At 34.8% G+C, this 16,218-nt stretch overlaps 1 protein-coding gene across 8 annotated transcripts in view; it reads right to left on the reverse strand.

The window, feature by feature from the left end:
* The window catches only part of EXOC6B (exocyst complex component 6B), a 462,052-nt gene that overhangs the window by 190,936 nt on the left and 254,898 nt on the right, over nucleotides 1-16,218 (reverse strand). For all 8 annotated transcript variants that reach the window (XM_036435703.2, XM_036435699.2, XM_036435697.2 and 5 more), the window contains 2 exons: nucleotides 12,487-12,621; nucleotides 4,818-4,997 (listed from right to left, as the gene is read on the reverse strand). In XM_036435703.2, the coding sequence (XP_036291596.1) occupies nucleotides 4,818-4,997; nucleotides 12,487-12,621 (315 nt within the window). The remainder of the gene's footprint in view (nucleotides 1-4,817; nucleotides 4,998-12,486; nucleotides 12,622-16,218) is intronic.

The following is a 16,218-nucleotide window of genomic DNA, read 5'->3' on the forward strand; positions in this document are numbered from 1 at the left end:
ATGCCTTCACAACACCCACCAGCCAATCGGGAGTGAATATGCAAATTAACCCAACAAAGCTGGTTAATTTCCACACCTCCCCAGCCACTCCGAGCCTCTGGGCAGTGTGGGAGGGCAGAAAGAGTGCTCCAGGGTGGAGCAAAGAAGGTGCCATCAGCCAGGGGAAGGAAGGCCCGTTCTTGCACGAATCTTCGTGCATCAGGCCTCTAGTCTATACTAATCAAAGGGTAATATGCTAATTAGACTGGGACCTTCTGGAAGTCCTTCTGGACAAAGTCATGGTGGTGGGGCCAAGGCAGAAGCAGTTAAAGGCAAGCAGGCCAGCAAGAGGGAGGGCGGTAGTTGGTGGTGAGCAGGCTGGCAGTGGGGGACAGTTAGGTGCAATCAGGCCAGCAGGGGGGCAGTTGGGGGTGAACAGGCAAGCAAGGGGGAGCAGTTGGGGGTGAGAAGGCGGCAGGGGGGGTGGTTAGGGGCAATCAGGCAGGTAGGCAGGTGAGCAGTTAGGAGCTAGAGGTCCAGGATTGTGAGAGTTATGTGCGACTGCCAGTTTAGACCTGATCCCTAGATTGGAGAGGGTGCAGGCTGGGCTGAGGGACAACCCCATCACCCCTGTGCATGAATTTCATGCACCAGGCCACTAGTAGGATTATAAAAGCAGCAACTGTTTCAAGATGGAGAAAATATTTTAAAATACAGAAGAAAAAAAAAGTAAAAGCTACACAGAGATAAATACAAGTAAACCAGGAAGAATATAATTCTAGATTTTTACTATATATAATATAGATGGTTAATGTGACTATATCTATATTAATGGAAGTGAGATAATATTGTATATACTATTTGCAATTTGCTTTTACAATGAAAAAATAATTAAAATGTTTTAACATAAATATCCCTCTACATTAATTTAACAAATGATTAATATTACACTATGTGAAAATCTAATGATTTAGCTAATACATCTGTTGCAAAACTTTTTATTCCCAATGCTTCGCTACACAAAAGATAATACTGTGTTGAACATATTAATATCTGAATTTTGTAATACACCCATGATTATTTCATTAAGTCAGATTTCTAAAAGTGGGATTGCAGGGTAACAAGTAAAAAAATTTAAGAGATTTCTACGGAATATTGAAAAACTGACCACTAGGAAGACAATACCAATTAACATATCTATCAGCAATGTATACAACTAGCTATTTCCTGAAATAGTTCTCACAAATATTTAATGTTATCATTTTCTTATTTACTTCTGGCAAATTAATAGGCAAAAATACCCTACATTAATATGTATATTTTATTACTAGAATTATACATTTTGTTCATGTTATCATTAGTCTTTTATTTTTTCTTCTTTCTGACTGTCTAAATATAACTTTTGCAAATTTCCTCATCAAATTCTTTTTATTAAATTTGAAACAATGTGCTATATTGTTATGTACTACAGACATTAACCTTTATAAATATTTATTGTAATTATTTTTATGGATAAATTTACATTCTACTTTCTTTATTAATTCCTTCTAGATACTTTAAAAAACATTTTATGCAGTCAAATTATTAACCTTTTTCTTAATGACTTCACCTTTTGGTGTGATCATTATAATAATGAATCACTTTCAGATTATAGAGATATTTGCTAATATTTTTATTGGTTCCCAATAATTTCTTTCTTTTTAATAATTTAAACATGTATTTAACTAGAATACATTTTGATATATGAGATAGTGACTTAACTTCTTTTCATCCAAATGAAAAGATGGAGTGGCAACAACAATTGCTGAATGCATCTTTATCATATACAAAATTCTTACATACTAGTATACTTTGAACTACTTATAGATTTTTAATCTATCAGTCTATTTCAGCGTGAGAAGTATATTACTTAAATTATTTTTTGTTTACAATAATATTTCTATATTTAATAGAAAAAGACCACACCCATTAATTTTTTCATTTTTCTTTGGCAAATATTGTCCATGTTTGTCTCCAGTGAATTTTATTTTAATATATTTTATTGATTTTGTACAGAGAGGAAGGGAGAGAGATAGAGAGCTAGAAACATCGATGAGAGAGAGTCATCGATCAGTTGCCTCTTGCACACCCCCTATTGGGGATATGCCAGCAACCAAGACACATGCCCTTGACCGGAATCGAACCCGGGTCCTTTCAGTCCCCAAGCTGACGCTCTATCCATTGAGCTAAACCGGTTTTGGCAAATTTTAGAATTATGTTGTTATGATACTGATCACCATCAAATTCACTTGATATTCACTGCAATTAGAATAATTTTGGAAAAACTCTCTGTAAAATAAAATATTCCATTTTAGAACTCTGTGCATAATGAAGTCTTTTTTAAACAACTCTGTGACATGTTCTTCACATTAATCCCACATATTACTTGTTAAGTGTACTCATAGAAATCTTATATCTTATATCCCAATAGCAAATAAATTTTCTATGAGGTATCACTAATATAAGTGAAGTTGATTTGTTTTCAAGTGGACCATCTAATCAAGGAAGATCTTATTGGTCTTAATTATTTTTCAGTTGATTTTCTTGGACTATCTATAATTAATGACAATATTATGATTCATTAAAATAATTATAATTTACTTCTTTTTTACCTTATTTAATATATGTTCTACAGAAGTTGTGAGAAGCATCTTCACCATACTTGTGATATAAATGCAAATAAATGTTTACAGCGTTACACTGGTAAATCTATGATGACTGATGAAATTCATATAGATGTTCTTTATCATGTTATTGAAAAATTACATTGCTTGTATCTTTTTGTCCTCTCCTGAAGATACGTTTATTGATTTTAGAGAGAGGAAAGAAGAGAGAAAGAGAGAGATACATTGATTAGTTGCCTCCCATGCTATGACCAGGAACAGAGCTGAACTCGCAATCTGAATATGTGCCCTAATCAGGAATCAAATCCACCACCTTTCAGTGTATGAGACAATGCTCCAACCAACTGAGCCACACCAGCTAGAGTCACTGCTTATATTTTAGTAAGTTGTGTTTTTAATCAGAAATGTAAGCTGAATGTTAGTAAATATCTTTTTTAGAAAAATGTAAAGATTTATATACTTTATCTCTACCTATTAATGTTATAAATTTTATTAATTGATTTTTTCGATTTTAAAATATCAAACTATTCTTGCATTTCTAGAATAAATCCTACAAAGCAATACTAAATTCCTTTCTTAAAACACTTTGGAATTAACTTGCTAAATCTCTATTTTATTTTTTTATCCATAACTGTGAGATTAGTTTGCTCTTTTGTGCTACTTTTATCTTGCTTTGGTATCAAGATGAAGCTAAATGAAATCATCTAGTTTTCTGCAGACATATGCTCCCACTGAGCACTAGAAAAGGCAATAAAAACTAGAAAAAAACACATATTTTAAGGCATTAGAATACTGTGAAGTAATAAGGACTAAAGAAAATAAAACTACAAAGAGGGCAAACCTTTTCAAAGTGAGCTGAGGACCTGTGGCTGCACCTGGAGGCATCTGCCAAACCTAGGCATTGAAACAGACTGTAAATCTGGTTAGGTCCAGTAGAGAATAGCTACTGGGGTGAAAAAAATATCACTGAATTTTTGTTGCTTTTATTATGAAGCTGAGGTCCCAAAATTGGACATCTGAGAGTCAGTTCTCGCCACAAGACACTTTCTGAAATCTAAAGCTGCACAGCTGAGAAAAATAAGGGTCTAAGCCAATTTCTGAAAAGCAAAGTAAGATTCCCCAGTCTTACAGTGTTTCGGGGGAAAAGACTCACTAGTGGGAGGATTCATGGGACTCTCAGGTGAGAGCTGAAAGCTTTGGAGGGAGTGGTGAATTGACATGGACAGTCTCCAACCACATTTTTTCCTGTTGGCAACTGGCGATCTGAGTAAAACTCAAGACATTTGGCAAATTCTAAAATCAAAGAAGAAAAGAGGAGGCTAAAGTAATTAAGATTCCTCTGAAAAGAGGAAATTTCCATGATCTTCTTTGTGCTAAAGAGACAATGACCTGCCAAGCTCTCATTAAAAGCACTGAAGAACCACATTCTATCAACAGGAGCAAACCAAAGATACACACAACTGCAATCCAGCTTGATCCAGCCTATGATTGGATGAAGGTGATGAGGCTCAAACCATAACTCACCCACCCATTCTACCTACTTAATAAAAAAATTTAAAAAAAGGTAAACCAAACCTGGTGGGAGATGATACTCCAAAAACCTCTACATATTTTAAACCAAGTTTTATGTCAACCAGAAAGTAGTAGAGTTGGGCAATGTTACCAATAACCAAGGGGAAAAAAGAGGGATCAGAAAGAAATCCACCAATATGTAGGTAAAGTATACATTAGTATTTATAAACAATGACTTTAAAATGACTGTGATTACATAGCTTGAGGAAAAGAGAAAAATTAAATAAAAAGATGTAAAGTCTTAGCAGAAAACTTGATATTATAAAAAAAAAATGGACATTCTAGGACTAAAAAATACATATCTGAAATCCTAACTCCTAAATTTCTCTTCTATTTCCACCAAGGCATTCACTATGTGTTTGCACTAATTACCCTTAAGTTAGAAGGAATATAAGTAGACATAATGTTAGGGACTATTTTCAGAATAAACAAAATGTAAAAGTAAATAAAAAAATAATAAATCTTTAAATCTTGTTAAAGGATGATAATTATAGATGAGCTTTTATAAAGAACTTCCAGAAACAAACAAACATTCTTCATCAAACTCAATTTGAAGAGAACATTTTTCTATATAATGGACAAAGTAAAGCAACTGTCACTTACAGGCAGGTGTGTGAATACAGCAAAGGTGCTACGTAGAAAGGCAATGAGGTCTACTAGGTAGTCACTAGCTTTGTTTCCCAAATCTCCTGTCATCCAATCATAGTCAGCCAGCTGGAGAAACTGGTCAATCTTCTGATTTAAGTTGGTATAAATCTCTTCTTCAGCTGCATGTCTGGCATCCTGTGAAATATGAAATTTTTAAAATCACTCAGACTTTTAATATAAGCATAGCAGAAATTTCTGCTTAGAAACATCGCATACCTATCCACTACATAATAGAATTGGGAATATTAAGTAATATTCCATGAGTTTTTATTTTTTCAAAAGCACAGTGAAATATGTTCTATTTTGTGTCTGCAGGACAAGCAATTTTTTTGCTTCACCAAAAAGAAAAACTGGCATTGTCCTTAGCTACATGCATACATTTTCACTTTCATATCTCTGTTCAAAATTACACTCACTCTCAAGATTCTATTCCCTTTCTCTTCTAGGACTCCCTTCCTGTAATATCACTCTCTCCAGTTTCACCTTTTTAATGGTCTAAATTTTGCAGTGCATTTACATATTATAATATAGGCATTTATTATGTTGACTTATATGAACAATGTTTCCATGGACCTTTCTGTGCTCAGTTCTTTACATCTTCCTAATAAAAGGCTCGGTGGTCCTGCTGCCATCACACTGTGATGCCCTCATGCTGTCATTAGATAGCTGCATGCACAGCGGAGGCGGGCCCGGCGGCCGCTCCGTGTGGCTTTAGCTGGGGTTCCCATGGCCCTGTGCCCGCCACGGAGGCGGGACCCCCAGCTCCAGCCTACCTCTTTAGGGCAATCTATCGAGGAGCCCCAATGGGTGGGTGGAACCTTCTCTTTGGGGCAATCAATCGCAGGGCTCCCACACTGTGAGAGGGTACAGACCAGGCTGGGGGATACCTCCCAAGTGCACGAATTTCATGCACTGGGCTCTAGTATTTATATAATAATCTACAAACATGACAATTAACTTGTTTGATAATCAACTGTCCTGGAATTCCCATTTTACGAAGTATTTTCTTCTCATTAATAAACATATTTTAGAAATTTAGGCTTACAGAAAACTGAGCAGAAAGTACAGAGCATTCACATAGACTGCCTCCTTATCTTCCTCCCACTGTTTCCCTATTAAAACATTTTGCATTAGTGTGGTACATTTATTACAATTGAAGAACCAATATTGATAATTTATTACTAAAGTCCATAGTTTTGAATTAGAGATTACTCAATATTGTACAGTTCTATGGCTTCTAAGAAATGCATAATGTTATGTATTCACCATACAGTATCATAAAGAAGTTTCCCTGCCCTAAAAATCCACTCAACTCTACCTACTCATCCATCCCTAGCTCATCCCCTGAATCCTGCAACCACTGATCTTTTAACTTTCTATATAACTTTGCCTTCTCCAGGGTGTCATATACTTGGAATCATGTGGTATATTGTATGACTGAATAGGATGTTCGAGAGTAGCTTTTCAGATTGGCTTCTTTTATTTAGCAATGTGCATTCAGGCTTCCTGCATGTCTTTTCATGGCTTGATAGTTCATTTGTTTTTCATAACTGAACAACATTCCATGCTCTGGATATGTCACAGTTTGTTTATCCATTCATTTCTGGAAGGACATCATTGTTGTTTCAAGTTTTGGTAACTGAAAAAAACTTCTCTAAGCATTCACGTGTAAGTAGTTGTGTGTCTTAAGTTTTCAACTCACTTGGTTAATACCAAGCAGCATGACTGGTAGATTTCACAGCAAGACTAACTATGTTTAACCTTGTAAGAAACTGACCAACCATTTTCCAAAATGGCATGACTGAGAGCTGCTGTTGCTCCAGCATTTGGTGCTGTCGGTGATTACTATGGTTGTGTAGTGGTATCTCGTTTTAATTTAAAATTCTCTCTCCATTCTTTCATGAGGTGTCTATTCAGATCGTTTGCCCATTTTCAAATTGGGTTGTTTACTCGTTGAGTTTTACCAGTTCTCTGTATATTTTGGATGTAAGTTCTTTATTAGATATGCATTTTATAAATATTTACTGTGGCTTTTCTTCTCATTCTCTTAAGAAAGTCTTTTCTAGAGCAGAAGTTTTCAATTTAATGAAGTCCAACTTAATATTACCTTTGGTGGATTATGTTTTTGGTGTTTTAGCTAAAAAGTCATAGCTAAATGAAAGGTCACCAAGATTTTCTAGGCATTTTATAGTTTTGTGTTTGCATGTAAGTCTGTGATCCATTTTGAATTAATTTTTGTGAAAAGTGTTAAGATCTTTGTCTAGATTCATTTTTTCCCTTTTTTCCAAATGCATGTCCAGATGTTCTAACACCACCTATTAAAAAGACTCCTTTCTCCAATATACATTTGCTGGAATTTGGACTGCAATTGTATCAAATCTGTAGATCAAGTTGGGAAGAACTGATACCTTGATAAAGTATTGAGTGTTCCCTATCCATAAATAAGGGACATATTTCCATTTATTTAGATCATTCTTCTTTGATTTCTTTTCACCAGTTTTATAGGTTTCCTCACAAAAACCTTAGTTTTTAGAGTTATACATATTTCTCTCTTTTTATGGTAATGTAAATGATATTGTGTTTTAATGACTAATTCTAGTTGTTTACTAGTAAAAAAAAGAAAGAAAGCAAAGGACTTCTATATATTAACCTTGTATCCTCAACCTTGCTATATTCACTTATCAGTTCTGGTAGACGTAGCAAGGTTGGGGATACAAGACAAGGTTAATATACAGTTATCAGTTCTGGTAGAGTTTGTGAAAAGTTTTTTCTTTGTTGTTGTTGTTGTTGTTGTTGTCAATTCTTTCATATTTTCAACATAGACAACCATGTCATCTGCAAACAACGTCAGTTTTATTTCTACCTCCTCAATCTGTAGATCTTGTGTTTCCTGTCATATTGGATGCTGAATAGATGGGATCCCTTCCTTCTTCCTGATTTTAGAGGAAAGCTTCTAGTTTCTCACTACCAAGTATATTGTTAGCTATACAACTTGTAAAGATGTTTTTTTCAAGTTTAGGAAATTTCCACTCTAGTTTGCTGAAAGGTTTTAGCATGAATAGATGTTGGATACTATCAAATGCTTTTTCTGTATCTATTGAAATTATTGTTTGATTTTTTTCTTCTTTAGCCCACTGATGTGATGGATTATATTAATTGATTTCTGAATGTTAAATAAGCTTTGCAGTTGAAATAAATCCCAATTGGTTGTACTGTGCAGTTGACCCTTGAACTGTCTGGGTCCAGTTAAATGTCAATTTTTCCCCAAAAAAAATACTAGAAGGAAGTTTTCTTTTCCTTATGATTTTAATAACATTTTCCTTTATCTAACTTACTTCATTGTTATAATACATATAACATACAAAATATGTGTTAATTGACTTTATGTTTAAAGTTTCTGGTCAACATTAAGCTGTAAGTTGTTAAATTTTTGGTGAATCAAAAGTTATAACACATATTTTCGACTATGCAGGGGGTCCACCATAATCCCCACAACTGTTCCAAGAGTCAACTGTGTCTGCTTCTGATACATGTTGAATTCGATTTCTTAATATTTTGCTGAGTACTTTTGCATTATATTCATAAGAGATATTGTTTTGTAGATTTCCTTTCTTGAAATGTTTGGATGATATGAGCATAATCCTGGCCTCAAACAGTTGAGTAAGGAAGTATTGCCTCTACTTCTAGAAAACATTGTAAAGAAAAGGTGTAATTTTTTCCTTAAATATCTGATATAATTTTTTCAGCTTTAGTGGGGTATTATTGAGAAAATTGTAAGATATCTTAGACTGTACAATGGAAGGATTAGATATAGGTATACATCGAAACAGGATTTCCCACATCAATTAGCACATCCATCACCGCACATTTATTCATCACTATCAAACTATAGGTATAGAGTTATTCACAATATTCCTTTATTATTCTTTTAATGTACTTGAAATCAGTAGTGATGAATCCTTTTTCATTTATTATATTAGTACTTGTGTCTTCTCCATTTTATTCTTAGCCTAACTCAAGGTTTAATTTTATGGATCTTTCTAAGAATCAGTGTTTGGTTTCACCAATTTTCTCTTTGGATTTTCCATTCTAATTTCTGCTCTAATTTTTTTCATTTTTTTAAAGATTCATTTGCATTTAATTTGCTCTATTTTTCTAGATTCCTAAGGTAGGAGCTTAGATGATTGATATTAAAAATTTACTCTTTTCAAATATAAACAAATAATGCTATTCATTTCTCTCTAAGCACTGTTTTCACTGATGCCACAAATTTTGAAAAATTTTATTTTCATTCGATTGGAAATACTTTTTAATTTCTCTTAAGACTTTTTCTTTGACCCAGGTATTATTTTGAAGTTTGTTGGTTATTTCCAAATATTTGGGGAATGTTCAGCTATCTTTCTGTTAATTTTTTCCAATTCTATATTGGTCTCAGAGCAAGCTTTGTATGATTTCTATTCATTAAAATTTTTATTCATTAAAATGTTGTGTATTAATACCTAGAACAGTGATTGGAACTGCGGCTCACAAGGCACAAGTGGCTCTTTGGCCCATTGAGTGTGGCTCGTCGTTAGAACCACTTCTTCAAAATAGACGCGCCCAGGCCAAAAATTAATTTCTGCACATGGGCCATGAGGTTTCAGTTGCACTGTATGTGAACACCTGCACGTGGTATTTTGTGGAAGAGCCACACTCAAGGGGCAAAGAGCTGCATATGGCTCGCGAGCCGCGGTTTGCGACCTAGATCTGTCTTGTGAATGTCCTTAATATCTTGAGAAAAATGTGCATTCATAAAAATGAATACTTTATCTAAAAACAATAAACACTGTTTTTAAATAAAGTATTCAACATGGCCCAGTTGACTGATTGTACCATTCAGTTCAACTATCTCCTTACTAATATTCTGCCTCCCATACTTGTCAATTACTGATAGAGGGGCCTTCTAAGAAATGTTAAGAGGAAGAGATGTTGACTTATAACTTCCTTTTTAGTATCTTTTTAAATGCTTATGCTTTTTTTTCTCATTTGAACTATTTGTGAATAATTTTAGACAATATTCTAACACTAATCATACTTGCTTTCTTCTCTTTACTTTTACCTCTAATTGTGCAGATAATTTTTTGTGGTACTGTTTCATTTTTTTAAATCATTGAACTAAACTTGCTTCATTCAAAAATCTTAGACTCTACTCTTTCTCTTATAACCCCATATTCAATCCAACAATAAACTTGCCATCTCTTCCTTTAAAAATATTTCTAACCATTTCCATCCCCACCACTGTAATTCAAGTGAACACTATCTCTTACCTAGACTTCTGCAATAATCTCCAAACTGGGCTCTCTTCTTCAACCATACTGATCCACAATGTATTTGTTTTTCCACACAGTAACCAATGTTACCCATCAATATATGTCAGTTTATCACCATCACTTCCATCTTCTAATGGTCTCAAATTTCATTCCAGGATAAAATCTTACATATTTTCTGTGACCTACAAGGCTAAAAATTATCTGACTCCTATCTTATCTCTTACCATGATAGACACATCACTGCCAGACTGACCTTCTTGATACTCGTTGAATACACCAATGCCTATTATTGTACTGCTCCTTCTGACCAAAATGCTATAGAAATTCAAATTATTCCATTCTCATTTCATTCAGGTCACTTATTTTTCTTCCTACTTCTTACCATTCCCTGACATTAGATTTTTTGTGTGTATGTTTATGAACTAGTATCGCCATTTATCACCTGGCATATAATACTTGTTTATTTAGTTCATACCTATAAATTGCCTGGTATGTAGTGGATGCTTTATAGAATCTTGTAGAATCAATGAGGGATTTAATGTATCTATTGTATTATCCTAGTACTTCTCACGTTGTTCAGTATAGAACTTACAGGCTCTGTAGTCCATGTAGATTATAAACTCTAAAGACTAAGAATTCTTTTTTTCATTATTACATAGTAAGGATACAAATAATATTTGTGGTGAAGTAAGTAAATAAATATCTTCATTCTGTTTTATAAAGGAATGAAGACATTCTTATGAATAAGGAAAACAATGAATGCCAGCTTAGTTATGACACATGGCAATAAAAGGGAACACTGCAAGAAAATACCTTGAAGACCTTCTAATTCTTTTTGCCCCTTTTCAGCATAAAGATTTCCATCTGCAAGGGAAAGTTTTCTGGAAACAGTAGCTTAGGAAAATACACAACATGTAGCTGTTATAATTGCCATGTTTACACTGAGTTCTGAGTTAGCTGGTCTGAAACGATCCTGGTAAAAATAAACTTTCAATGTGTTTTATGCAACCCGTGTTTCCAATAAGCACTGTGGACATGACCTTTCATGGTCTCCAGAACCTCTCCTTTACTAAGCATTTAACTGGCTGCTCAACCCCTATGGCTTCCCGTCTGCCTTTAATTTTCCCTCAGTGATTTTAATGCTAAAGCAACAACAAAATATACAAGCCATTCTCTGAGAGTACATCTGACCGTAGTCTGAAAAGCCCTTGAAGCCCACAGTTCCTTTCAAAGTGTATGAATTTGTGCACTGGGCCCCTAATCCTATATAATAAAGAGGTAATATGCTAACAAGACTGGACAGCAGAATGACCTTCTGCAACCACCTTCTGGAATGACCAATGGGCGAGGCCATGGGGCTGTAAGGGCTGAGCCTCTACAACAAATTTTGTGCATTGGGCCTCTTTACATATACTGTATATTGTGAAGGAATACCCACATCTAGTTAGTCAATATACTCATCTTCTCACATAGTTTTTTTTTTTAATGAAAATGTTTATATTTTATTCTCTTATCAAATTTTATTTATACAATACAGTATTATCAACTCTATTCACCACATTTTATAATAGATTCTCAAACCTTATTCATCTTATAGCTGAAAGTTTGTATCCTTTTAACAACTTCTACTTCTCTCAGTCCCTGGCAACAACTTTTCTATTCTCTGTGTCTGAGATTAGACTTTTTTTAAAAAAGATTCCACTTATAAGTGATACCATGCAGTATTTTTCAGTCTCTGTCTGGCTTATTTTACTTAGCATAATGCCTCAAGGTTCACTTATGTTGTCACAGTAGCAAGTTTTCCTTATTTTTCATGGCTAAATAATATTTATTTGTATACATATACAACATTTTCTTTACCCACTCATATGTTGATGGACACTTAGATTGTTTCTATGTCTTGATTATCGGAAATAATTCTGCAGTGAAAATGGAAGTATAGATATCTCTTGAAGATGTTTTTATTTATTTGAATATACACCCAGAAGTGAGATTGTGGGATATGATAGTTATATTTTTAATTTCTTGAGAAATTTCCATACTGTTTTCCATAGTAGTTATACCAGTTAACAGTCCCACCAACAGTATGCAAGGGTTTTCTCCACATGCCTGTCAGCATTTGTTCTCTCTTCTTTTTGATGACAGCCATTCTAAAAGGTATAAGGTGTTATCTCATTGTGGTTTTCATTTGCATTTCTTTGATGACTGGTGATGTTGAACAGCTTTTACAATTACCTGTTGGCCATTTCTATGGTCTTTAGAAAAATGTTTATTCAGTTCCTCTGACTATGCCTGCCTGTTGCAGGGCCTCTCACCTTAAAAGTCGTGGTGCCATACAGCTTGCTGGTATGGACTGTTTCTGGAAGCACATTAGTGATATTGGTGATGAATTCTTCCAAGAACTTACAGGATTTCTCCAAGTGTGTTGTATTGATAATAATCTGGACAAGCTGGAAAATAGCAAGCACATGTATGAATCATTTGACTATTCACCCCAGAATGAATGGCTCAATATGAATCTGCTGGTACAAGAAAAACAAAAGGCATGATGGTCAAGGCCATCTGCCTTCTACAAAAGGCATTTTAAAGCAGGGGTACTACTTCATCTATAAAGTCTTCTCTGATTACCCAGAACATATTGAATTCCTCCTATTCTCTGTAGGAGCTCTTGTCACTCTATTTTAAACACATGTTTTCTTCTGTTTAAAAAAGACTAGACTAAGAGAAACAAACTAACAGTGTTTAGCATAATGCCTAGCCTTAAGTAACAGCCAAATAAATTAAACAAACTCCACTAAAAGAATAAGAATAATTGAAATGGCAAGAAAAAGTTTCCAAATTAGGCATGATAAACAGAGAGATGTTGGACTAGATTGCAGCACATTAAATTATATTAGTCTATGGAAGAAAAAACATGGGCACTAAAGTCAGAGAAACCACAGGATTAATAATGTACAAATTCTTGATCTTAAGAACACTTCTTAACTTCTCTAAGCCTGTGTTTTTACCTGTAAAATGTTAATAACTTCTAATTCACAGAGTTATTGTGAAAATTTCATATTTTTTAGTTAATACTATTTCTCTTTTCTTATAGAAAAGAACCTTAGCCCTAACCGATTTGGCTCAGTAGATAGAGCGTCAGCCTGCAGAGTCAAGGGTCCCAAGTTCAATTCCAGTCAAGGGCATGTACCTTCATTGTGAGCACATACCCAGTAGGGAGGGTGAAGGAGGCAGCTGGTCAATGTTTCTCTCTCATTGATATTTCTAACTCTCTATCCCTCTCCCTTATTTTCCGTAAAAAAAAAAAATCAATAAAATATATATATATTTTTAAAAGAACCTTTAAGGAGACAGTGCTAGTAAGATTAAAGTAATCTATTAATTACTTAGAGGGGAGAATAGGAAGAATAACTATTATTATCTACACAGTTTGTAAAGCACTTCGCAATTCATGTTCTTACATCAACTTCCCAGCAACCTGCAGAAATAAATTAAGCGGGAATAATTATTTGTTCCATCTATACTAATAAAAGAGAAATGTGCAAATTGACTGTGCCTTCATGGTGCCCATCAGCCAATCGGGAGTGCGTATGCAAACTGACCCAACAAAGATGGTGGGTTAATTTGCATATACAGGCATTGAGCGGCAGGTAGGACATAATGGCAGGTAGGACATAATGAGGGGTGGGGGGGTGGGGAGCTACAGGAGTGGCACTCTAGCCAGAAGCAATGACTTGCAGGCTCTGGGGTGGCCAGGAGTGAAGCCAGGCAAAGGAAGGCCTCTTCTTGTATGAATCTTTGTGCAATGGACCTCTAATTTTATTATAACAAAAATCAAATTATTTTCTCTAGATCATATAACTAAATGGAACTATGTCTCAAATGAGCTCATCTACATGACTTATGACAGTGCTTTTGAGCAGAGCAGAGCTGGCAGCCCTAGCCCTGGCATGCTACAGGGTCAGTAGAGTAGGCTGAAGTAAACTCTGGGTCTTCCACCAACTAGAACTCTCCATGGTTTGATTCTACTCTATGCAAAAATAAAAAATAAAATAAAATAAAATAAAATAGGATAAGTACCTACTACTTATTTCAATTATGAAAACTATTCATACTCCCCAGAGTCTAAAAGAAATTTTAAAAAATACAAAAAGAAATTAGAATGGAATCTTTTTGTGTATCTCTCTCTTCTACATCTTTAACTTCTTCTTCTTCTTCTTCTTTTGTAATCCTCACCAAAAGATATTTTTTCTAATGATCTTTAGACAGAATGGAAAGAAGGGGGTGAGACAAGAGAGAGAGAAATATTGATGTGAAAGAGATACATAGATTGGTTGCCCCTTGTAAGTGCCTTGACATGGGCCAGGGATGGAGCCTGCAACCAAGGTATGTGCCATTAACCATAACAGAACCCGGGACCCTTCAGTCTATAAGCCAATACTTCAACCACTAAGCCAAACCAGCCAAGGCTACATCTTTAAATTTTCATTGTCATAAGACTATTTTCTGGTGGCAGGGTTGTGGAAAGTAGGGGGAGTATTGGTGTACCAGACAATACATGAACTTGGTCCTTCTTTTTGTCTAGGAAGATAGTGAGCTGGGGCGAGAGTGGGTAGATGACACAAAGGGGAATTAGAACTAAAGATGAAGAGAGGTATTAAATTATTTTACAGTCAAATAATATTTCTATGAAATAGCAAACAAAAATATGAATAGGACTATAATCAAGTATTATAGTACATCCTTACCTCCTCAACAGCACACAGTTTTTCTCAAAAAAAAAAAAAAATCTATGTCAACTCATAATGACAATGCTTTAGTATTATAATAGACTGAACTGAGGAAAAAGATACCTTCCACTCTCCTAAGAATAAGCTGGAAGATTCGAGAAAAACAGATACTTTTTTTTTAAAATATATTTTATTGATTTTGTACAGAGAGGAAGGGAGAGAGATAAGAGAGTTTTAGAAACAACAATGAGAGAGAGTCATCAATCAGCTGCCTCCTGCACACCCCCCACTGAGGATGTGCACGCAACCAAGGTACATGCCCTTGACCAGAATCGAACCCGGGACCTTTCAGTCCCCAAGCCGACGCCCTATCCATTGAGCCAAACCGGTTTCGGCAAAACAGATACTTTTTAACATAATGATAAAGAGCAAAGACTCAGAGATGCAGCTCCAACAAAGATGAAAAGTTAGGGCAACACTGGAACTAGATCTCTGTATTATTCCCCACAACTCATCAGACAAGTTCATATTCATCATTGGACTCATTCCACTCATTCCATGGCTTGAATTTGGAGACTTCGAGTTTTAGACTCAGATATGATCTCCTATAAAATTACCCCAAACATCAGCCTTTTTAGCTTTGGAGGGCTCTAGAAAAAACATACATCCAAATAAGCAATTTGTCATCCTTTTCTTTTCATCATGTTTGTCCCTCTGAGGAGGAGTAAAACAATTTTTAAAGATTTTAGTAGTCTTAATTAATCATCCTTTTTCCTAAGTGGGAAAGTGACTATTGGCAAGGTTGTCTTGATGTGGAAGTCAGAAAAGTACGAGTTAATTTGGAGAACTGAAGAATTTCTATTTGAAAGTCAGCATTACCTATCAAGAACACATTCTACTTATCAAAAATAATCCTAATAATGAGAAATTGTGTCATGTTATTGAAATAAAAAACAGTGGCAGTCAAAGAGAAAATTGTCTTGTTTTACAGGATATTGTCAGTTAAAAAAAAAAAAAAAAGGAGGCGGCTTCACTGGGTACAGTAGTAATTTCCCATGACTTTTTAAAGATCTGTCAACACAAAAGATCACCATGAATTATGTCAATTGGCTGTCAGTCACTTCTGAAATGTTTCGTTGCTAAGCATAGAATAGACTATTAAAACACTCTAGGATTACAGTAGATACCATGTCATTTTCAAAGGGAATATTGTCTGTTAATGAGGTCTAAGTGTCTCTTCTCCTGAATGACAGCTAACCAAAATCCTTACAAGGGCATTTATTACAAATGAGAAGCCAGATACTTTAGGTAATTTTT

This window comes from Pipistrellus kuhlii, unplaced genomic scaffold (genome assembly GCF_014108245.1).
Source record: "Pipistrellus kuhlii isolate mPipKuh1 unplaced genomic scaffold, mPipKuh1.p scaffold_m20_p_13, whole genome shotgun sequence".
Lineage (NCBI taxonomy): Eukaryota > Metazoa > Chordata > Mammalia > Chiroptera > Vespertilionidae > Pipistrellus > Pipistrellus kuhlii.